The sequence below is a fragment of the Cnephaeus nilssonii genome, assembly GCF_951640355.1.
Source record: "Cnephaeus nilssonii genome assembly, chromosome: 11".
Lineage (NCBI taxonomy): Eukaryota > Metazoa > Chordata > Mammalia > Chiroptera > Vespertilionidae > Cnephaeus > Cnephaeus nilssonii.
Genome location: NC_137082.1, coordinates 83926364 through 83948977, shown reverse-complemented (window position 1 = coordinate 83948977; position 22614 = coordinate 83926364). Strand labels below are relative to the sequence as shown.

At 51.3% G+C, this 22614-nt stretch overlaps 1 protein-coding gene across 1 annotated transcript; it reads right to left on the bottom strand.

Moving 5' to 3' along the window:
• Positions 1–1152: 1152 nt before the first annotated feature.
• LIPG (lipase G, endothelial type) lies at positions 1153–20685 on the bottom strand. Its single transcript, XM_079785097.1, has 10 exons — positions 20288–20685; positions 17260–17441; positions 15226–15405; positions 14086–14197; positions 8971–9192; positions 8036–8278; positions 7247–7367; positions 6151–6369; positions 4072–4176; positions 1153–3149 (listed from the first exon to the last, which is right to left on the bottom strand). Exons 1-10 carry the CDS (start codon positions 20382–20384, stop codon positions 3128–3130), a joined length of 1503 nt encoding a protein of 500 aa, XP_079641223.1. The 5' UTR covers positions 20385–20685; the 3' UTR covers positions 1153–3127.
• Positions 20686–22614: the final 1929 nt, after the last annotated feature.

The window sequence follows — 22614 nt, the reverse complement described above, 5'->3', positions numbered from 1 at the left end:
GGGGTTGGAAGAAAGAGAAGAGGAAGAACTACTAATAAAGAAGTCTTGAAGGAGGAAGAGACATCTCCGGTGTGGTCACCAGGGAAATGAATTGTGGGGGTGAAGCCACACTTCTGAGATTCTCTTTTGGGCCAGCCAGGGAGGTTGGGGTAGCCTGGACAGAAGGAAGAAAGTAGGACTGGTATCTCTGACAGGAAAAGGAGAATGAGTTGTTGAGGTGGTGAGAGAGTGCTCTCCCTCCCAATCAATAGCTGAGGTGTTGGCTTCGCAACAACACCACTGAGGTTGTCTTGGGATAATGGTCAGGGCCAAAGTCAAGATTTCTTTCATTCTAAAGTGTACTCTTAGCTTCTCCACGCCAGTGAGATAATCCCGGCCTCTGTTTCTGGCCTCAACACTTTCAAAGCTCGTATGTGGCATCTGACCGTGATCACCCACCTCCTGTGAAAGAGGGAGAGTGTGGCTTCCTTTACGCTGTGATGATAGCTCTGGTCCAGATAACTCTGCTTCTCGCTGCAGCTGACATCTACACTTGGGTCCTTCCTTGCTTAGACCTGTCCCAGCTTCCAGACATTTCCAGCAGCCCGTTTGCACCACAACACATACATGCACTGGTATGATATAAAGTCAAGGTTAAACGGTATTGCTAACCACAGATGTTTAGGAAAAAAACATGACTTGAACCCTGGTTTATATTCGTTTTACTATTATCTCTTTTATTTACTTATTAATCTTTTTTTTTAGGAGAGACTATCCCCAATTTGTAGATAAACCCAGTTATAAAAGGCAGCCTAGGTCCCTCTTGGCTTAATGTAGTGTAATGTCAATACCAGCTTGGAGTTAAAAATGATAGAAAGATCAACTTCTATCTGGTCTAAGCCCCTATAATCTAGGTCCCATGCAATCAAACCTGTATCCTCACTAACGTTCCCCAATGTCCATCTTCTTCCTAACATCCACCTTCAGGCATTTCTACTGCGATCCAAATCCTTTTCTCCTTGTTCTTGGTGAAAGGAGTTGTTGTCCACTTCCTACCAATAATTAGCACCAAATGGAAACTATATGTTATGTTAAAGCAACTTTTTGTCAAACCCTGGGATTGAGCATCCGTAAGTCTCTCGATTTTTAAGAACTGAGTTGCCACACCACTAAGAATTTTGTAGATTTTTATTACTTTACTATTAAAAATTTTAGTCTTGAAATTGGTTAATCTTAATATAAAAACTAACCATATATTTGTTTTTATACATTACATACACTTGAAAAATAAATAATGTTCTGCGTAGCATTAAAAAAAAGCATCATCATATACAAATAAGTCTTCAAGCCAAATGTATAAATATAGGACCCACCGAGGATTCGGTTGCTAAGGATTCCACCACTAAAAACAGGTCAGAGGTAACCAGGAGGCATAGTCAGTAATACAAGCTCCACTTTGGCTAGAAAGCAATGACAGAAACAACAGGAGAAGCACACAGTTGGATGGAGACAACACCGTGACCTAAGATTTGACTGATTATGTCTTTGAAGTTTGGCATTGAACAAAGATACAACTTTGGCACAAGACATGTTAAAACAGTGTCCTTTAAAAACCTAAGTACAAAAAAAAACACTCTTTCCTCCCCCACCTGATATCATATTTCCTTCCAAATAAATCTCACCCATAAAAAGCCCCACCCCTTGGCACAGATTTGTTTTCCTGGTTACAGATTAATAAAAGGGCTTGGGTTTCAGGAATGGCTCTGAGAAATATTCCTTGTTAGTCACATCTGGGGCAGATTGGAGAGAAATGGCTATAAATGTCTTAATGAAGTTGCAGAGATCAACATACCATGGACTTTGCCTCTAAGAAATCTGGGTCCTTACCTGGCCCCCATCACCAACATGGTATGTAATTCTAGACACGTGGCTGAACCGCAGAGCCTCATTTTATATAGAGTTAATAATGGCTTCCCTGTTCACCTCCTGTTGTTAATCTCTAATTAGTTGACCCACAAGAAAATCTTTTGGAAAGTAAAAATGGGTCCCTTGGATATCATGTATATTAATTCAAATGAAGAATTAGAGGCTTTTCCAAGAAGCTCAACAGAAAAGGGGCTGGTATTAGAGCAAGGTATTTCTAAGGAAGAAAAACAGTGTGTTAAATCTTAGCACCAGCTGTTTCACAGGTGATGGCTCTGGATAAACAGATATGTATAACATATGTAATACCTTCTACCTTCCTCAACAAAAGAGATTTTGCTCCAAAGCAATCATCTCTGGTAGTTGGCCACCATTCCGATCCCCAGCACATATGGCGCCCTGCTTGCTACTCTGCTAGTGATCAAACATATCACTCTCAGGGGGAATGCACATGTTAACTAAGAAAAAACAGGTAGAAACCACTGAAAACCTCAGGGTCCCCAATTCTTCCATCCTCTAGCCCATCCCCAATGCCCCTTGTGCCTTCATCATATGTATATTCGTGGACCATTTATACTCTAAGGGAGTCTACAAATCCCAACCCCATTAAGGTTAAGTGCTTAATAAACATTTATCCAAAAAATAAAAAAGAGCAATAGAAAAATAAGAAAGCCAATGATGTGTGCTTTAGAGAGTGAGTTAAGGAACAGGACAGAATGTTGAAGAAGTAACCGACATTGATCGATGTAACTCCTTGAACCCCAACATCGAGGGCCTCAGCATCACCCCAGATCGACCGTCTCTGGGTGAACATGACACAGGTCTGCCATCCTGACAGGTCAGCTCCCAGCGGGAAGGCCTGTCACTACGACGCCTGTCAGGCCACGCACTGACAGCCAGTGCTCCTTGCCAGGCAAAGCACAGGCCCGTCCAGTCACTGAGCAGCCAGCCCGGTGTGCGCAAGAGGCCCAGGCATTTGGCCGTTTGCACCCAGATCTGGCCTTAGAGCTGTTCTAGGGCAGCAGCAGGAAGAGCAGCGCGCAGTCCCCTCTGGCGAGAAGTCCAAGTTGTCACGGGAGGCAAGGGCCTGGACCAGCAAGCAGGCTCTTCCCTGTGCTCCAGGGTCAAGGCCGAGAGGGATCCTTCCATCAGGTGGGTCCTCAGCAGTAACTTTCCTCCATGTGCTTGGTAGGCGGGGCGCGGGGGCGGGGGCCTGCTGGCTCCCTCAGGGAAGCTCCACAGTTTGCCTGAAAGGAACCAGGTGCGAGCGTGAGCCTAGACCGAGTCGCTTAATTAGATGGGCAGTTTCAGAATCCCACAGTCCTGTGATCACTGAGCTGTGGTCACACTGATGCTCCGTAACAGGAGACAGAGCAGCTGGCCTGCAGCCTGGCCCTCAGGATGGCAGACAGCTCATCACAGGGGACCCGGCACGGGGGCAGCTGCTTGATCATTGATAGCCAGATCAAGGTGAGGTGGTTTATCTGAGCAAGAAAAGGCCTAGACTTGAGTAAACCAATCTGCCTCAATCCTTGCTCCACTGTGACCAGCTGGGGGACCTGGAAAGAGTTTACCCTGAACTCCCTGAGCCTCGGGTTCCCCAACTGAGCACAGGGTTAACAACACCAACGTCCTGGGATTGATGATAAAAACTAATGAAGGCACTGAACACGAGATGGGCACATGTATGTGCTCAGCATATGGCAGTAAAATTATTATCTAGGACCATGGTTGGGGCAAGAGGTAGAGGTTGGTGGTAGGGCTGGTCTCCCTCCTCTTCAGCAAGCGTTTAGACTCAGAGGACACGTGACAAATTCCCCTTGTGGATGTGCCCACCGCCTCACGCCTTGAGATATCAACTTTCTTCAATTCTGAAATAAAGGGGCTCCCGCATGGGGCAATGGGACACAGACCCAAGGTGACCCTTTTGTCTGATTCAGCATGACACAGACGAGCATTCCTGCTTCTCAAAAGGGGGAGAAGTGCCCACTAATAACCACTCACACCAACCTGGGCTCCCAAAAACCTAAAAGAAGGAATTATATTTTGTGGTTCTCCTTTACTTCTTTCCCAATTCCGTACTCCAACCTGGTGCCCAGCCCCATGTCCACACGTGCTGGGTGAGCAGTCAGCATGTGCTGCATGAACATAGGAGAAAGTCCCGGTTACCTGGTTCCATCTTTTATTCTCCGGCTATCCAGACACTTGTGAAACCAGAGCTCCTGGCCAGGGGATATGCTGGTGTTCTCAGGGTCTTCTGCACAAAAAGCAAATCTAGGAGGAAAAAAACCCCCGAGGTAAGCAAAACCCTACAGGGGAAGGCATGCGGCTGTGCATTAGCTAGATGGTGCTTTCTGGATCCAAGGTGGACGGAGCAGAGAGGAAAGAGAAGTTTTCATCGTGCCGCACCCTGACTCAAGGGCCTTCAGAACACCCTACTGCAACTACAAGCAGGCCAAACCGGGTCTCACTTTGAGGTGCCTCATGATTCGGCTCACACAGCCTTCAATCACACCTCTTCCACGTGCTTCTCTCTGTCTCTTCCAAAGACTGCCTGCCTCTCGGAAGCCTCCCTGACTGCCTGAGACCCCGATCTCCCAATTTAATAGGAAAGCACGTCCTTATAGAAATGTTAGCTTTGGTTATTGTCGTTACGTCTAATGGCATGGTGTTAATAACGAATGTTTCGTCTTATTTAACACATTATGCACTGCCTTGAATTGCTGGTGGATTCCTTTATCTATGGTGGACTGTAATCTCCTTGAATAAAGGAACTCAAGGTGCCTCCAGCACAGACCTCTTAAATATCCACCAAGGAGCATGGCTGGACTCAGCTGTGAGTTAAAACGAAGATTCAGGAAGTAGACAGCAAGATCACAGGTAGAATCAGGGGTCTAATGACCATTTCAACTCTAACTGACAGCCAAATCACGTGGCCTATCCCCACCCCCATCTCAGAAGTGTGTGATTAGCATGACCCCATGACCAATAGATGGGAGGGACACCTGACCCTGATGCTCACCTGCAGGACAAAAGCCATAATCAGAACGGCTTTAAGAACCTTTACCAGGAAAATCAAACAGCACATGAAACTATAAAAAGGGGACTCGCTTTATCACAATCAGAAAAAAAATTAAAACCAGAGTAGGGGACCAATGCATACCCAACAGGGTAGCAAGAATGTCCCACCAAATATAGGTGAGGAGGAGGGGAAAGGGGAACTCTTATTCTGTGGCTAAGATTGAAAATTGGTCCAACCACTTGGGACAGGAAATTAATAATATCTAGTCAAGTGAAGAAGACGTGTACTATAACTTTGAAATTCCACTTTTTTAGTATTCATACCCCAAAGAAGCCCTCACACACGTGCACCTCCGCTCCTCTAACGGCCAACCTGAGCCAGCGGCGATGAGTGCACACAGGGCATATGAAGACTGTAATGGAGAAAATGCCAAATGAGGTACAAAGCGGGCAGAGGCTGTTTCCAGCCACCGTAAGGCTGACCATGACCTCCCAAAGGTCTGCTGAAGGATTTGACCAAGGTCGCCCCCAACACTCTCTTGACAAAGGTCCAGACTTCCCTGGCTTCTACTTAGAAGGAAGCTGCTCAGAGGGCCAAGGCACAGGGGAAGGCAGTGACAGATGAAGGTCTGGATTTTTCATGCTCGTCTTGGGGTTAACAGGCGCGTGGAAGCTGCCAGCTGGCATAGCATACAGGATTCTCTTCTACTTGATGCCAGGACCCTGCCCCGTGTCCTGGACTCACAGCCTCGGAAGGAGAGGTCTGATGCTCTGAAAATAGGATGCTCGGAGAAACCAGGTCCCACCAGAGACCTCATCCTGGGGGCTTCCTGAACTTGATGCTCTGGTTTGTTCCACACAGGAGCAAGCAAAGACTTGTGGTTGCATGGACCTCAGAGCACAAGCAGCACTCCTGAAAAGCCCTGTCTGGGGGCAGCTCTGCTTCCTCTGGGCCAACACAGAGCTTGGCAGATAGAACAAGGGCTGGATTGCAGCCCCCACTTGCGCACCCCTCTCAGCCAATGGCCTGTGATCAGGGCCCAAACGTTGACAGAGGCACTTGATCTGGACTTCACTTTCCCTTGCAAAGGTGTCTGAGGTTGTGCCCCCATGTTCTGGATATGAAAGGACGGAAGGTGCTTGCTTAGCAAAGGAGAGGACACAGCCGAGGCACACGCCTTGTGCTTACCACTGACACGGGGCCGAAAAGGGTCATGAGGCACTTACTTCCGCTGGGTTTCCCCAGACTTGACCCGGATGCGCCTGATATTCACTTCCTGCTCAGACTTCCGGGATTGAGACAGGTAGCTGCGAAAGTCAGTCCACAGGGTGTACCAGGACTGAGGCACCCGTTTCCAGGTGAGTCTGATCTTCAAGAGGTCTCCCAGGTCCTCCTCTGTGTAGACCAGGAAGGTGTTGGTGGCATTCAGCCCGATCTGCTCCACTCTACAAGGGGGGAGAAAAGCTGGTCTCACTCCCTAGCCACTTGGAAAACTGCCACACCTGTGGGTGATGCCCTGGAAGCACCTGCCCCCCATGGACAGGAGAGAAACAAGGAGAGGGCGCTCCCCCAGGTCCTCCACCTTCACTGGCATCACTAAGGTGGAAGCCCACTGTCTCCACGCTGACATAAGGATAACTTTGCCTACTGCACCCCAGATTTTTATCAAACATTCCTGAGTGCCTCCCTATTTATACTACTTCCTAGGGGCACAGGTCCAAGAAAGAACAGAAATGAGAAAGCAGAGAGAAGTCACATCCCCACTCAGCAGCATCCTCTTCCTCTCTGCCCACAGGCATCTGTCTCCTGGGAAACTCCCAGCCCCCTCCAGCCATCCCTCCCATTAGACATTTGGGGAACCTGCCTTACCCCATTTGCGTGTGTGACTGTGTGCATACAAACCTGGTCTCCCAACTAGACCCTGTGCCCGGATATAGCCACTACTTGGTTGACGCCTTGTGCCTTAGGAGTGCTCAACAAATATACACAAATTGCTGTGTGCCCCGCCCACAGATAATTAGAAATGGTCCGAATTCCCTAATGCCTCCAATGTCAGGCGTTGTCTGAAATGAAACAGCACTTTCTGCCCAGCTGATCCAGCAGCTTCTCACGCTGCTGATGTACCCTGGGAGCTTCTCTCCCAGAAACGCGGTGTGTCAAGGGCTTGGTGGTGGGGAGCAGACGGAGAGACAGAGGCCTGCAGAGGCCTCAGGAACCACCCAGCCCTCAGACCACACCCCTCTCCGTGGTTCACACACTCCTGCGCTCTCTCATTCTCGTACCAGCTTGTCCTCACCCCAGCAGAGGGAACTTGGGACTTACACTTCCAGCGGCAGCATCTGCGAGTCGGCGCTGGTGCCGTAAAGGGTGACATAGAAGATGGGCTCGATTTCTGTCGTGTTCTTGTAGCTGAAGAAGTGGATTTTCATCTGGTAATGATAAACTGCAGAGACAGCAGAACAAAGACGGGCGTGGGCCTCGATTGTCATCCCAGGGCAACCTGTCCCAAACTGAGTCATCTCTCACTGGGCTTTCAGGGGCTGTCATCCTTTGGGTCCAGCCCAGCCTCCAGCTTCTCTCTGGTCTCATTCTGTCCAATGGCATAAGAGGGATAGAAGAAGGAGCTCTAAACTGGGGGTGCAGGAGACCTTTTGGGGATTCTGGCCCAGCTGCTTGCCTATCGCATAGCCTTGAATTTAGGACCAAGGCTCTTTGAGCCTCAATTTCCTCATATGTAAGTAACGCCCACGATTCCCACAAAACTTTATGGTTTTATAACATGTTATAAAACGGCAAGATATCCTTTTGATCCCTATTGGTCCTACCTCAGATTTGTTGTGATAATCAAATATGAACAGCTTTGAAAAGTTAAATGAAGGAGAGATTTAAGATATGAACACCCTGATCATGGAGTGATGGTTCACATCACAAAAGGAGTCCCCACCATTTGTTTTTAGATCAGCTTTCCTATGGCACACACCACGCAATCCGATTTGTAATGGTTTCCTCTAACTGTGCGGGCCACGTCTCCAGGCTGGGATGTGCCCTGTTCCACGTGGTGTTTGGAAGGAGGGTGGCCAGGCCTCAGGGCGCGGCGGGGACTGAGGTTACCTCGGAAAGGCATGCCCGCCCGGGTTTTTAGGTACATCTTGCTGTTCCTCTTGTGCCTCGTTCTCTTGGCGTTGTAGCCAATGCTATTACAACGGTGCTTCCGGCAGCTGAGGCAGATCCCCTTTTTGAAGCGGTGCGAGTCCGTGCACTGGAACGCAAAGCTCGCCTTGTCCTCATTCATCAGGGAGTCAACGAAGAGGTATATGGCCCGCTGGTGCTCACATTTCACGCCCTCTGCGATCGCTGAGGGGGGGAGAGACAGAGAGCATGCATGATGAGCCGCTCCTCGATGATCCACCCACTCAGTCAGTAATCACTGTGCAAAGTAAGTACTGTGCAATATTGGTACTCAGTCAGTAAGTACTGTGCAAAATTGGTACTCAGTCCGTAAGCACTGTGCAAAATCGGTACTCAGTCAGTAAGTACTGGGCAAAATTGGTAGTAAGTACTGTGAAAAGTAAGTACTGTGCAAAATTGGTACTCAGTTAGTAAGTACTGTGCAAAGTAAGTACTGTGCAAAATCGGTACTCAGTCAGTAAGTACGGGGCAAAATTGGTAGTAAGTACTGTGAAAAGTAAGTACTGTGCAAAATTGGTACTCAGTTAGTAAGTACTGTGCAAAGTAAGTACTGTGCAAAATTGGTACTCAGTAAGTCCTGTGCAAAATCTTCAACAAACATGTATTCCTTTTGTTATAAAAAGAAATTAATCAATAATAACTGGACCTTCTCAAAGCATGAGAAGGCAGAACAGAGGCCACGGGAGCCTGTTCACTGGCTTGTAGGATGAGGAATGACAGACAGTGGAGGCCATTGTGGGGGGAAGTGGGAATAATGAAATAAATGTGGTTGGGATCTCTAGCAGCCTTGGCTGATTCAGGAGAGAATGAGGTGACTGAGTCAAACTTCCCCATGAAGCACAAAATAAGGAACTCACTTCCATATGCAATGGACCCCAAAACATCGTTGAGTCCGCAGCCCGGCTGGAAGTCGCCCCCGTTGGGGTAGATGTCGATGTGGCCCACGGGCATCTGAATCCCGATGCTCAAGCCGAAGGAGCGCGTGTAGGTGTGGAGGACATCCACGAAGTCCGCGTCGTCGGGGGACAGCCTGCTGTGGATGTCCACCCCTTCAAACATGGGCCCGGCAGGATCCAGACCTACAGCAGGAGGGGGAGCCGAGACGGACTGTGTCAGGTGCGCCCAGTCAAGCCCGAGGATGCAGAGTGAAGCTGTCCTCAGAGCCCAGCCAATGTGCCTGCAGCCCGGGAACTTGGCTTTCTTCTGCCACCTTCGCCTGCCCTGACACCTCAGCTGATTCCGTAGACTGCCCACGAGCTCCACCCTGGCACACACCAGGGCGGTCAGAAGTAGGGCAGTTCTAGAAAGAACTCGGGCTGCTGAAGCTAAGCACTTCATCCCATTTATTCTGCCACTGAGAGCCTCCGAGGAGCAGGCTTTTTACAAAATAACTGAGCTACCTCCATTTCTGGAGGGAAGACTCCGTCTCCCCAAACTGAGCTATTTATATTTGGACTTAATTGGTCCTCTTTCCTTTAGTGATGAACCAGGCCCGGGGGTGGAATGGCGAGGGTGGGTGGGAACACCAGATACCCTGAGAACCTATACCCCACGCCTCCAGAATTCTTCTGTTTTGCAGCTGCCAAGAGAAAACACCCCTGCCTGCGAACTCTCTGGCCTGGACAGGCGAGCGGCACGTGGAGCGCGCTGGCTCTCACATTTGAAGATCGCAAATATCGCTGGGGAGCTCATTACAAATTCAGAGTCCACTCTGCAGCTACAGAACACTCTGGACGGGCAGACCAGCCACTGGTTACTGCGTGGATGTGTGGGTTGGGGGAGAGGGCAGGGAAGGGAACTGGGCAGGAGTGGCAACCATACGAGACTGTCACCATCTTTTAATGTTGGAACCACAAGAACGCAAAACCACTCAAAAAAAGAATTGGCAAACTATAAATTGCAGATTCCTTACCCCCTCGAGATTCTAATTAGTAGGTCTGGGGTGGGGCCCACATATATATATTTGTTCTCCAGGTGATCCTAAAAGTAGGTAGTCTGTGGACCAGATTTTGAAAAACTTGGCCATGCTTCAGTATCATCTATAAAATGGAACCTGAATGTCTTAATTTATACAATTCGTGTGAGATAATATAAGATTAAGTGCTTGTCAGTGTAAATACTAGCTACTATTACGAAACCCAAGTAATTATGGGTGCCAAATTCATCCCAACCCAGAAGGCTCTTCAGACACAGAGAGGAAAAGTTAAGCAAAGAGTATTTACAGCCGAGGAAGGGGGTCTGTTTAGTCTGGGACAGTGGTTCTCAACTGGGAGGGATTTTGCTCCCAAGGGGACATTTGGCAACGTGTGGAGACATTTTGGGTCATCAAAACTGGGGGAGGGGGAGAGAAGCTACTAAGCATCTAGCGGCTAGAGGCCAGGGGAGCTGATAAACATCCAACAATGCTCAGGACAGCTGCACAACAAAGCATTTGAATGGAGCGGAGGTTAAGAAAACCTGATTGAGAAAGCAAGGCGGGGAGGAGACAGGACCGAAAACAGTCATAAAAAGGAAGTGATGCTCCCTACTGTCAAGAACTGTTCCAGCCGAAACCGGTTTGGCTCAGTGGATAGAGCGTCGACCTTCGTACTCAAAGGTCCCAGGTTCGATTCCGGTCAAGGGCATGTACCTTGGTTGCGGGCACATCCCCAGTAGGGGGTGTGCAAGAGGCAGCTGATCGATGTTTCTAACTCTCTATCCCTCTCTCTTCCTCTCTGTAAAAAATCAATAAAACATATTTTTTAAAAAAAGAACTGTTCCAGCCCTAGCTGGTTTGGCTCAGTGGAGAGAGCATCCGCCTGTGGACCGAAGGGTCCTGGGTTTGATTCCGGTCAAGGGCACGTACTGCAGTCGCAGGCTCCTCCCCAGCCTGGGCCCTGGTCAGGAGGCAACCAATCGATGTGTTTCTCTCACATCAACATTTCTCTCTGTCTTTCCCTCTCTCTTCCACTCTCCCTAAAAATCAATGGGAAAAGGAGCACATTGTGAGGTCTGAGAGAGTAACTTTAGGAGAAGCAAAAGGCAAAGCTATTGTCCAGAGTGGACGGTAAACCTGTGGAACTCATTACTCATGAGAACTGGTGGAGGTTGAAACTAAATAGTTTCCGAAAGTTTAGAGAAACACACGTAAGGCAGAGGCAGAAAGGGAGGCCAGGCTGCTTGTGGGCTCCCCGCAGCCCAGGACCCAAAAGAAAGACGGCACAAAAGCAGTGTCCTCCCAAACAGCCCACGAAGCCTTGTTTTAACGGCTGCAAGAACCACAGTGCCGACGCTCGCAGCCTCTCCCTGCCTGCTGCCCTGTCTCCTGGAGGGAAGACAAAAAAGGGAAAAAAGGAACATTCTGCTTTGCAACCAATACAAGAGAGGGGCTCTTTGCTTGGTGCGAACAAAAGTCTCCAGCAGACGGTCAGCGCCATGGAAACGGAGCTGCGCGGGAGGAATGCGGGCGGCGGAGGGCTTCTCGACAGGCCTGCTGGAGGCCAGGCTGAGCCTTCCCCGCCCAGGCTGCCCGGCCTGACACTGGGCCAGGGCTCACACTCCGGGCAAAGTCGCACAATTTGCTTTTTAGACTGGGAACGGGACGGAGAACTTATCCCCTCCGAAGAGAGAGCGGATGGAGAACCACCCCTCTTCCACTCAGCCTGACTCCTCCACAAGTGCTCCATCCACACACACTCACGTGCATGCACACACGCACACACACACTCGTTAGAGTGTAAGATAGTGGACCCATTGTTTAAGCCCCGAGTCATCGTAAAATGGAGCCAAAAGGACCCCCTTTGCCAGGTGCTATGTGACTTACATATGGCACGAAGCACCTGCCACACATTAGGTAGCATCTAGCCCAGAGCCTACAGAGGGGTCACTTAATTCATATTTCTTGAATGAATGAATGAATGAATGAATGAATCTATTTGCTTATTTATTTATAACTAACTAGACAAGTGTCCAATTAGAAATATGTGATCTATTATATCACAGAATTCCCGCAGAAGCCTAAGAGGGTAAAACCGGAGCAAACCCCAATGCACAGCTCTCTGATCCAAGCAAGACTGGGATTCCCGTCTCCTCCTGCAGGCCCCAGGCCTCTGCACGGTGGTGGCAGCAGCAGCGGCCTCAGGACCCCACTCCAGCTACAGTCTCTGGTCCTCTTACCAGTCGGGGCCACCTGCTTCCCAGGCCCAGGAGAAAGAAGTCTGAGGGGAGAGGAGAGTGCACGGCCTCCCCCATCAGGCATGCACAACAGCGTACGTCAGGTCAGCCAAATACCCTCCGAGGGGCTGCTTGGCAACTGGACCGAGGCCACTCCTTCCTGTTGTGCTCACCCAAGGCCCGTGTTCCACAGAGAAAGGCCGGGAAGAGGGGGCCGAGCTCAGGACGTGCGGCCCCCGTGCCCCAGAGCACAGAGGACTGATTAGCATTCTGCCCGAAGCCCACATCTCAGCAGCTGCCACCCAGACGGGGGAAAAAACCGGACGCTCCTCATGGCCCCTCTCCTTTAGGATTTAGAAATCAGGAAAGGGAGGCTTTGCAGCTTGTCCTTGTTGCCAAGGACTCTCTGGTGGGGGCCTGGTGTGTGCTGGCCCTGCTCGGGACATCACACTTTGCACGGAGACTAACAGGAGGTGCTCAGGCGCTAGGACCCAGAGGGGCTCGGGGTCAAACAGCTTTGCACTCAGCGGGTGAATGAGCAGTCATGTGTGGCCACACAATCACTGCCCACCTAGACGGCTCAGGCCCCGTGGCCGGCTCAGGCCCCGTGGCCATGGCAATAAAAAGTAAAGTTCTCAAAGTATGCTGAACCAGATAATTGGATCTAAAGGAGTGTGAGTGTGTGTGTGAGTGTGTGTGTGCGTGTGTGTGCGTGTGTGCACGCATGCAAGAACATGCGACTTAAACCCAGACGATGATATAAAGAGGTCCACCAAAACCTCACAAATACATTTTTTTAAAACCTACCCAGCAGCTTATTGCCGAAACCTGAAACTCCACCTTTACTAAGTCTTTCTTTAGCTAAGAACACCCTTCTACCTGAGTCCTGTTTCAAAATGAAATTGATCCACTCTTTCCTTCTGTGGTAGGGGTGAGGGGGAAGCTGGAAGTGAAGACAAATGAAAGAATGTTGGAAGGAGGTTAAAAGTTCAGGGCAACAAGTTTGCCGTTCATTTTAGCCTAGAGCAAGCCCTGTGTCTGTATTACAGGGGCCCCCGCATGGTAAAGAGAATCTTTCCCACTTTTCAGAGTCCTTACAGGATTTAACCCAAGCGCCCACATCAAAATCTCACTAGCACGGAAAGCTCAATTTTCTATTGACAATCTGGGCGCCGATATCAGCAAGGTGTCTTTAAAGACAAAGTTTTAATCATCCGTTCTAAACAGGTCATTATCACTAACAAATATGCCTGCCAAAACCTCTGGCAAGAGGCTGTTGGTCGATGAACTAGAAATCAGAGGCAGAATCCAAACTAGAACCCACCCCTCACTTTTTCCCTGGAGGTCCTAGCGTATCACAGGCGGGGATGGAGGTGAGCCCCAGAAGCTTGGAGGCCAGGGCTCCACCCCCCTTCTGCCCTTTAGTTATTAGCTGTTTGCCCCTGGGTGTTTCCTCACCTGTGGGGTCAGACCAGTGGTTTTCAAACTGGGGCTTTGGGACCCAGGATTCGTCTGGGGGCGGGTAAGGCCCAAACAGCAAAACTAACACTACCCACCATGCACCCAGCCTCAACCAGAACATCCCTTCTGTGTTTCATATGTTGGGGTGCTGTACAAGTTCAATTGGAAGAAAAATGGGTTCCATGACTAGCTAACACATTTGAAAAGCTCTAGAGCAGTCCTCCGGGTTTCTCCCGAAGCTAACCTCTATGGCTTCCTCGTGCCGCGTCAGGGAGGGGCCCTCTGGTTCAGAGGAGCCAGCTTGTCAGAGGAGTTGCAGGAGCTGGAGACCAGCTGTTTGTGGAGGAGGCAGAGCTTACCCGTGATCCTGCCCACCGTGCCTGTCACGAAGTTGCCAGCGTACCCGGCCACGTGAGCTCCGAGGCTGTAGCCGATCAAATGAACATTCCCAAGAGAAAAGCCGTCCTTCTCCTGCAGGAAGGCACAATAGTGTGTGAGTGGAGAGTGGAGTCCTGAGCCCACAGACTCACCGACATGTCAACGGTTGAATCGTGACAAGGAGGAGACCCGGGAGTCGGGACAGAGACGTCCAGGGGCTGGCTTGGCGGGCAGTGCCACACAGCTGGAACCCAGCCAGGCTAGAGGAGGTCAAAAGGACCTAAGAGACCTCGCTTTAAACACAAAGTGCTGAGGGCAGGTCGTGACTAGACGCTGTATACCTGACCCTTCCCCTACATGTTTTTCATTCTTTCTGGAAGCATCTAAGGGAGGAGGGTGGCCGTGTGGAGGTCAGAGCCACCAAACTCCCTGGAGACTAAGTGTCCGGCACAACCCACAGCTGCATACTCCTTGCCCACCCTCTTCGGCCCCAGGAGCTGGGTCCTCACCACAAGCCCGCCCGGGACACCAGAGTTGGGACACTGCGTCCTGACCGGGCACTCACTGGTGGGGGAAAAGGAGATGGGGATTTGACCCCGAAGCTCAGGAACCAAGCTCTACAAAACAACCTAGGCAGAAGACGGGGGGACTGTTCGGGAACCCAGAATTTTAAGATCTTTGGATCTGTGTTCCACACTGAACACTTCCAGCAAGGCAGTAGTTGCAAGCAACGCCCTCCCCACGCGCAGGACAGGCACCTTCAGGGGCAAGAGCAGACTTGGGTAGATTTGTAAGATTCCCAGCCAGTCCTGCCTCCTGGCCTTTCCCAGCCAACCCGAGGGCATCCACTTCTGAGATCACAAAGTGATGACCCATAAGGCAAACTTTTGTCCAGCAGATATAAAATAACATGGAAAACCCAGAGATATCTCAATAATTAAAAGGCTCTCTAAAAGTCCCAGCTTTGGAGTATTTCAAGCCATACTTTATTCAGTAACAATGTGAATCCCAAAGATTTTGATCAGACGTCTGATAGTCGCTGTAACGCTGTCTAACCTGTATTTCTTATGAGAGTTCAAGGTGCCGCTCATGAAAGATGACCCCCCCTTCCGTCCCGTTACCTGAAGCCAGTCGAGCATCCTGGCGATGCTGTGTCCCACCGTCTTCGTGTTATTGACCGCATCTGTGTAAAGCTGGTGAGCCAGGGGGAGCCAGTCAACCACCACGACATTGGCCTCTCTCTCCCTCGTCCTCAGGGCTGACACGAGTTTGTACAGCCATTCCCCAAGTATGCCAGTCATCTGCGGAGAAAACAGGAAACTTCCTAAGTCTCCTCTGGGTTTCGGAAATCCTAGTGAACATAGCATTCAGTTCCATTATCCTCTCCCCAGCTGATTCCAGAACCTTCGCATCGACTGCTCAGGGACCAAGCATTTGCACATGAGCAGAGCACACCACCAGCAGGATTTCTACCTGAGTGTTTGGCTTCATTGCTCTTTACATTCCCAGTTTTTCCCACCAAAACTTTCATAGTGTTCTGCCCCGCTGTCCTACAAGGCCACAATGAGCTATGCATTAGTGGCAACACGGGCCTGAAGTTAGCCTGAGTTCCTATCACAGTCGGGCAGGTGGCCTGCTCCATCCTTCCAAGGCTGCTTGGAAGGGTTGCCTTGGAGAATTAGCTTCTCTCTTGAAGATGCAGGGAGATGGTGTCTCCCAGGCAAACTCAGCGTTAACAAATGACCCTGTCCCACAATCCATCCTTCTTGACCCCAGAGAAGGAAAGAACGCTCCCAGGAATCCCAAGTTAGAACTCGGAGCACATTTTCCCACAGAAACAAAGTATACATGGTGACAAGGTCCGGTTGTAAACCTATCCGCAAGCACATTATTAGATAAAAAGATTTTCTGTGCCCGGCCTGGGAACCCAAACGCCAGTTACAATCCTGCCTCTATGGGAAGCTGCTATTCCAAGTTCCAAACAGATCACAAAAGAACTTTCTGGAATGCAACCCATTTGTAAGTTGCAGGCAGTTTGTATTTGCACTTTGACAGGGGGCCTTAAAAAGATTCAAATGCATGATTCTAAGCATGGGCTCTGGGGTGAAGACAGACGGACAGGCCTTGAAACAGCTCTTCAATCACATTGGGTAGGTAGGCACCTGCTCCCCAACCCCCCAAGGCCTGACCCCAACCGTTGGTGATAGACCTAAAGACCCAGGAAGCAGGTAATGGATATGAATTTCTCATTAAGAAGAGGAATGTCGCCCTGGCTCGTGTGGCTCAGTGGATAGAGTGTCGGCCTGAAAGGTCTCGGGTTCGATTCCAATCAAGGGCACATGCACGGGTCTCGGGCTCGATCCCCAGTAGGGGGCATGCAGGGGGCAGCCAATCAATGATTCTCTCTCATCACTGATGTTTCTATCTCCCTCTCCTCTCCCTTCCTCTCTGAAATCAATAAAAATATATTTTAAAAAAGAAGAAGAGGAATGTCTCCTCCCCATTAGCCCAGGCAGAAACCTGCTCACTTAATAATGCCATTTTCCTACCGCCTGTCATTATATGAATGAATAAATCCCTCGGTGGTCAAAAGCTTCTGGAGCTGAGTGTTAAAACCCTTTTTTGTTGACGTTTGTCACGGACCTTTCAGTGTGAATTGCTCAGCCAGGGCGCATTGAGAGCCCAATGCCTTTAAAGAGCCATCTCCATGCAAACAGGAGGGCTGTGTGCCAAAGGCAGCCAGCAAACCAGGCCAGCTGGCTCCTCACAGACGCTCTGAGCCAGTCAGGTTGCTTCAGCTCAGCTCCGATCTTAGGGAGGGATGGCCCCCGTGAGGCAGTGGTTGACCAATGTAATTAAGCGTAATTAGAGGGATCCTTAGGAGCCGGTGGAGCTGGGCGGCTGCCCTCAGGAGAGCCACTTTCTGAAAGCCGCTGTGTGCCAGCGTTAAACACCACCCTGCTGGAGTCCAGATTGCCCCCTCAGCGAAGTGCCCATTACATCCTTCACAGCTGTCTGCAATACGAGCAGCCCACAAGAAAAGAGGGGGGCGGGGGAGAGAGTGGAATCTGGAAGCACCAGTGTTCTTTCTAATTGACCAAAACAAAAGAAACCGAATCCCGTGGAAAGCTGCAGAGCTCAGCCCCTGGGCTCACCGCCCAGCCGTGAATGATGAAAAAGGTTTTGGCTGTCATGTTGAAGCCACAGTCTTCCAGGGGCTGGTTGTGGCCGAGGGGGAGGTAACATCCTTCGTGCTCTGGGTCCTCGGAGACGCGGAGGTTAAACCTCACGGAGGGTTTGGCGGCGATCTGCACGTCCTTGGGTTCGTGGAGCTCATCTGGGGAGAAAGAACAGAGCCTGGGTGCATCGGGAAGGGCTTGAGTAATGAGAGATTGGGGTGCAGCTCTAGCACAACCTGGGGTCAATTACTTAATCCCTCCTGGTCTAAGTTTTTACACCTGCTGAGTGTTTCCTCCTCACCTCCCAGAAAAATTGCCAAGATACTGTAAAAGGGACATCTAGTCTATATTTCAGAGTATTTACTTAGTCACTGGTATTAATTACTGCGACTCTGAAATAAACAGGTCTCTCTTGCTTGTCTTTCTTCTTCCCTATCAAAGGAGTTCTTAATTCTTTTCCTGAAATGCTTGGGACCAGTGGAGTTGCAGAATTCAGAAATGTTCAGATTTGAGAAAGGCATTATGGTACATACACCATGCCTTATAGAACACCTCCAGCAGGGTGTGGGCCATTCCCCTTTCATCAAGCACACGGATATTTCTGCAGGGAAATGACGTGGCTACTCATACTTGAGGACAAAAAGAAAGTTACAAAATAGCCTCTGGTCAGTTCAGGTCCGTGTTGCTGCCAAATGAGTTCAAGTCAGGTAAGGCCAGGTCTTGCAGCCAAACAAGTTACCAAACCAACGTTCTAGCTGTGAGAGATTTTGGAGTTTGAAGTTGGAGGTAAGAAGCCGTCGACCTGTTATACAATGGGCTTCTCCTAGTGTTCCCAACTGGGTTCTAGCACTTACTCCAAAAACCTCCTGCATCCTCGATGCCCTTTGCCGAGCCAGGCATGTGCCAGGCATTCTTTTAGTTTGTTACATAAATGGCTGAAGCCCTGGAGAAACTCATAAGAGCAGAAAAACCGCTCTCTCCAGTTCTACTGCTCACACACAGTGCCAGGAAGGCGATGACCCTGCTCCCAGAACACAGCTGATGTCACTGATGGCCCTGATGGCCTTCACACACTGGGTGCTGGCATCACCGCACGATTTCAGCCATCCAGGAAATAATCCCTTGATATCGGGCTAAGAAATTAGAAAATCAAGCTCTCTTATCACTCAGAAATCAGGGGAAAAGATGCCAGAGGACCATCCCAGGAGCTTCATTTACCCCACAGTTAGGAAGCAAATGGAATCATGGACAGAAGGACCAGAATGGGGGCCAGGGGGTGGTGAATGGGGCGGGGCAGGGGGCGGAGAATGCACCCGATGTAAAAAGGATAGGGTTCCAGAAAATGCAACTCAATACACGTGAGCAGAGCTTTGTAATTAACGAACAAAGCCCCAACCGGCAGAAACTTGAGCCAGGCATATAACTAGTTTGACACCTCCCCAATTTCCACCCAGATGACCGCTCACACAAAGACCAGACGGGGAATTGTAGGAAAAAGGGCAAAGGAGTCTCCTGGCTTCCTGGAACAGATTGGTGGATAAACCCCCACCGCAACGTAAGGTGAGTAAATCCCCGTAGCTCGCCTCCGCCGCTGCTTCTCTGACCCCAGACTTCTCGAGCTTTCGCCTGGGTCTCTTCAACCTCTGGGACTTCATGGTTGTTCTTCCTCCAAATGTGCTCATGGCTCATTCTCTCACCTCCTTCCATTCCTTGCTCTCAACTCCCAAAGAGGGAAGCCTGACCACAGATGAAAACGGGACCCCCTTCTCCCACCAGCACTCCATGCCTTCCATAGCACTGAGCACCATTGCATATTTTAACACATTGCGGACGGATCTCGAGAATTTGCCAGCTTTGTCTAATTCCACTTCATATTACACAGTGTTTTACAATGTATCATACTTTGAAAAGATATTAGCTTGTAAGAACATGTAATAAATAACTTGAGAATGCAATGGGTATTTAATTTTAAGGCGTGCCTTTAGCATGTATGTAAAACGTTTTTTGTACTCGTTCAGTAGAAACTTATCTGGCCACTGGGCAAAGCGAGCAATAAAACTACAGGTCCGCAATGTGTTAATTAGATGCCTGGCTGTCTTCTCACCGCTGAAACGTAAGCTCCACCAGGGAGGGGTTTTCCCTGCTCCTAGAAGAATGCCTGGCACTAATCAGACATGTACTGACTACTTTTTTTGGATGAATGAAATGGCCCCAAATTCTCAGAATCGCGGAAGTTGGAAGGAACATGAACATTCCACGGGAGAGGAGCTAGGTAGGTCACTAGCACTAGAGTTGGGGACAGGTTAAGGAAAGCAAGGCTTTCCCATTCATTCATTCATTCATTCACTCAAATTAACCCTCCCACCAATACATAAACTGACATGGACCAACGTCGTTTGACCAACCTCAGCAAATAGCAGAGGAAATAACGGGGCGCAGTTTAGGGGTTCCCCTGGCACTCCCGCTGGGTGACCCTCCCCTCATTCCTGCTGCCAGTGGGAGAGACGGCCACGCAGAACTCAGAAGGAAGAAGAGAAGCTGGCAGCCAGGAGGAGAAGGAGAGGGCGTTGGAAGGAGTGTTGGGAGGAGGAAGCTGGCCATCGGGGTGAAGAAGTCACTCATCAAATGCTCCTGCCACCTCGCCTTCCAAACACCCACAGGGTTGGATTACAAGGAGGAGGGAGCGCCTTCTAACCCTCTTGGCTAGCAAACCTCCAGGTTCAAAGATGAGAACAAGGTTGAGGAGCTGCTGGCAGCCAGCGGGGCTGACTGGACAGCACCCATCCATCGAGAGCCAGAGGACAAGTGCACCCGCCAGCCGTGCCCGGGTCAGAAGCGCCCAGAAACAGGTGACCGGCCAGGCTGCGTAGGAGGAGCAAAGGGGCAGCGCAGCGTGAAAGGACTGCCCGGGACCAGGAGGGATGGGAGGAGGGTCTGCGGGACAGAGGCGCCCGGCGCGGCGCGGAAGAGAAGCGGGAGGTAATAGAAAACCAGAGCACGTTACCTTGCAGCGGCCCCTCCGGACCGAGGGGCGCGGGGCCTCCCGCGGCAAAGCAACAACGGGCGCTCCAGAGGCAGAGCAGAAGGACGGGGCTTCTCATCCTTTCCCGCCACACACCCCTCCGCGAAGCAGGACTTGAACAAAACAAAACCAACAAAAAACACCTCTTTGCAGTTTCCAGCAGCCCGAGCCTGTGAGACCCTGAGCGGGCGCCTTCTCTCCACCAGAGAGGGGGGTGGCCCTGGACGGCTGGAGGCGGAGGAGGTGGAAAAGGAAGACTTGGCTGAACTGGGCGGCGGGGCGCTGGAGGGAGTGTGAAGGGGCTTCAACCAGGACCAGACCTGCCCTCGCCCGCGCCTCCCGCCGGGGAAGTCCGGGCTCGCCACGGTCACACAGCGAACTCCGGGCGAGGTAGGTTTTTAAAAAGTATGGGAGTCATCTGACCCATCGCCAGATGGCGATTTGCATAATTTATTCCCGGTCTAGGACTCTGATTGGTCACACCTTCTCTGACGCCGGAACTGAGACTCCCGAAGTTTGAATGAAAGAGCCACACACCCACCACGTGGACGCTCTCCACGCGCAGCCTTGCGCTCTCCCTCACCTGCCGCCTCCTGCCACCCCTTTCTCCTAGCGCCCACGTCCGGACCCCAGATTCTTCGCTCTCCTCTGCCGCCCCCCGGGGGGGGGGGGGTCATTGCCCGACACCCTGCGCCTGCTGGGGACGCGATCCCTGGGGAAGGACAGCTGTCCTCTCCAAGGTGCCCAGCTACCCCCGCGCACCGAATGGTCTCCACGCCCCAGGCCACACCTGGTAACCTCTGGTACTTCTCTTCCTTCCCTGCCACCCAGAGAGGCCCGCGACAGGTGCAGGCAGCGTATAATCGACCATATAGCTGAGGGATGGGGGGAGGGAGGGGGTTCTTGGCCGTGGCGTGAGGACACCACAGACTCTTCGAGTCCTCGTTCTGCAGCTGGTTCTGCAACACCCGGCGCAAGTCTCCAAAGCCATTCCGCCCTCCCCGATACCCGCGCCGCTTAGGGATGTTGGGGAAAACGAAAAGAGATCGTGTCCGCGCTTAGTGCAGAGCCTGCGTGGGTGCTCTGGGCCCTCGGGGGTGGAGGACTGGAGGGATAGTAGGCGGCTCTCCCCGAGGAGAACAGAGCTGAGCTTGGGAGTCTCGGACGCGTGACCGGCACGGAGCCCGAGTCTCCGCAGAGGCGCGCAGCTACCCGTTGAGCGCAATTACGCAGCTTCTTCCTCGCGTCCTTTTCCTGCCTCTCCTCCCCTTGTTGTTCCGCGCCCCTGCTCCTCCCTCGGGTCTCCGCCTGCGGGACTCCCGGGGCCTTCAAGTCCGCGTCTGCCGCCGGGGAGCCTCGGGGTCTGGAAGGGCGACGGCCCGGACCCCTGGAGGGCGGCTGCGCCCCAACAGCCCTTGGGGACGCCGAGGTGGAACGCTCCGCCGAGCCCTGGCCAACCCGAGCTCGCCTGCGGGGCTGTGCGAGCACCCGCCCCGCGAGTGACCCCGCCTCGCGGGAGCCGGTCCCCCTCCACCGAGGGCGGAAAACCACCCCGGCAACACCGCGCCCCGCTTCCCCGGTGTCTGGGTCCCAGCCAGGAAGATCTGGGGGGCGGGGGAACCGGTCCGCGGGAGCAGGTCCTGTGCCGACCTATTGCCTCGTTACTCTCGCCATCCAGCCGGCCAAGTGCGGTTGTCGTCCCGCGAGCTGTAATTCACCAACAAGAGGTAGGCTGGCTTAATTTTTCTTAGTGTGAAACTCAGTCCACTTCCTGGGATGGTAAATGTCACCGCCGGATCTGTTGCTTCCGTCCTCCTTCCCCTCCCCCCCTCCCAACCCCCTCTCCTTCCTTATGGGCAGACCACACAGACGTAAGTCAGGGGGTATCTACATGTTACAAATGGGAAAACAGTCCTGGGGACAGGCCGGCGGCAGGTTTGAAGGAATTCTTAGCAACCAGGTCTCTCTCTTCTGCTCCAGGTTTTATATGGCCAGTGGACCTTTAAATGCGAGCCCTTGGGTACTCTGTCTCCAACCTGTGAGTCAAAAATGTCCTCCTCTGTTAGGAGTTGCTCAAAGCCATAGTATAGTCCCTAGGACCTTAACGAGACACTGTGGTGTGTGTGTGGGGGGGTGGGGGGGGGAGACGCTTAACCCACTAACCACACTGGCCAGGGCTCCGCACCCATTTTTTTTTTACTGCCAAAGTTATGAAACCATTAAGTTGTTGCTGGTTGGTTGGAGTGCCTTCCTGTGTCTGGCTCCCCGCTCACCTGCTTCACCATCCCGCCACAGCCGAAGCCCGCTGT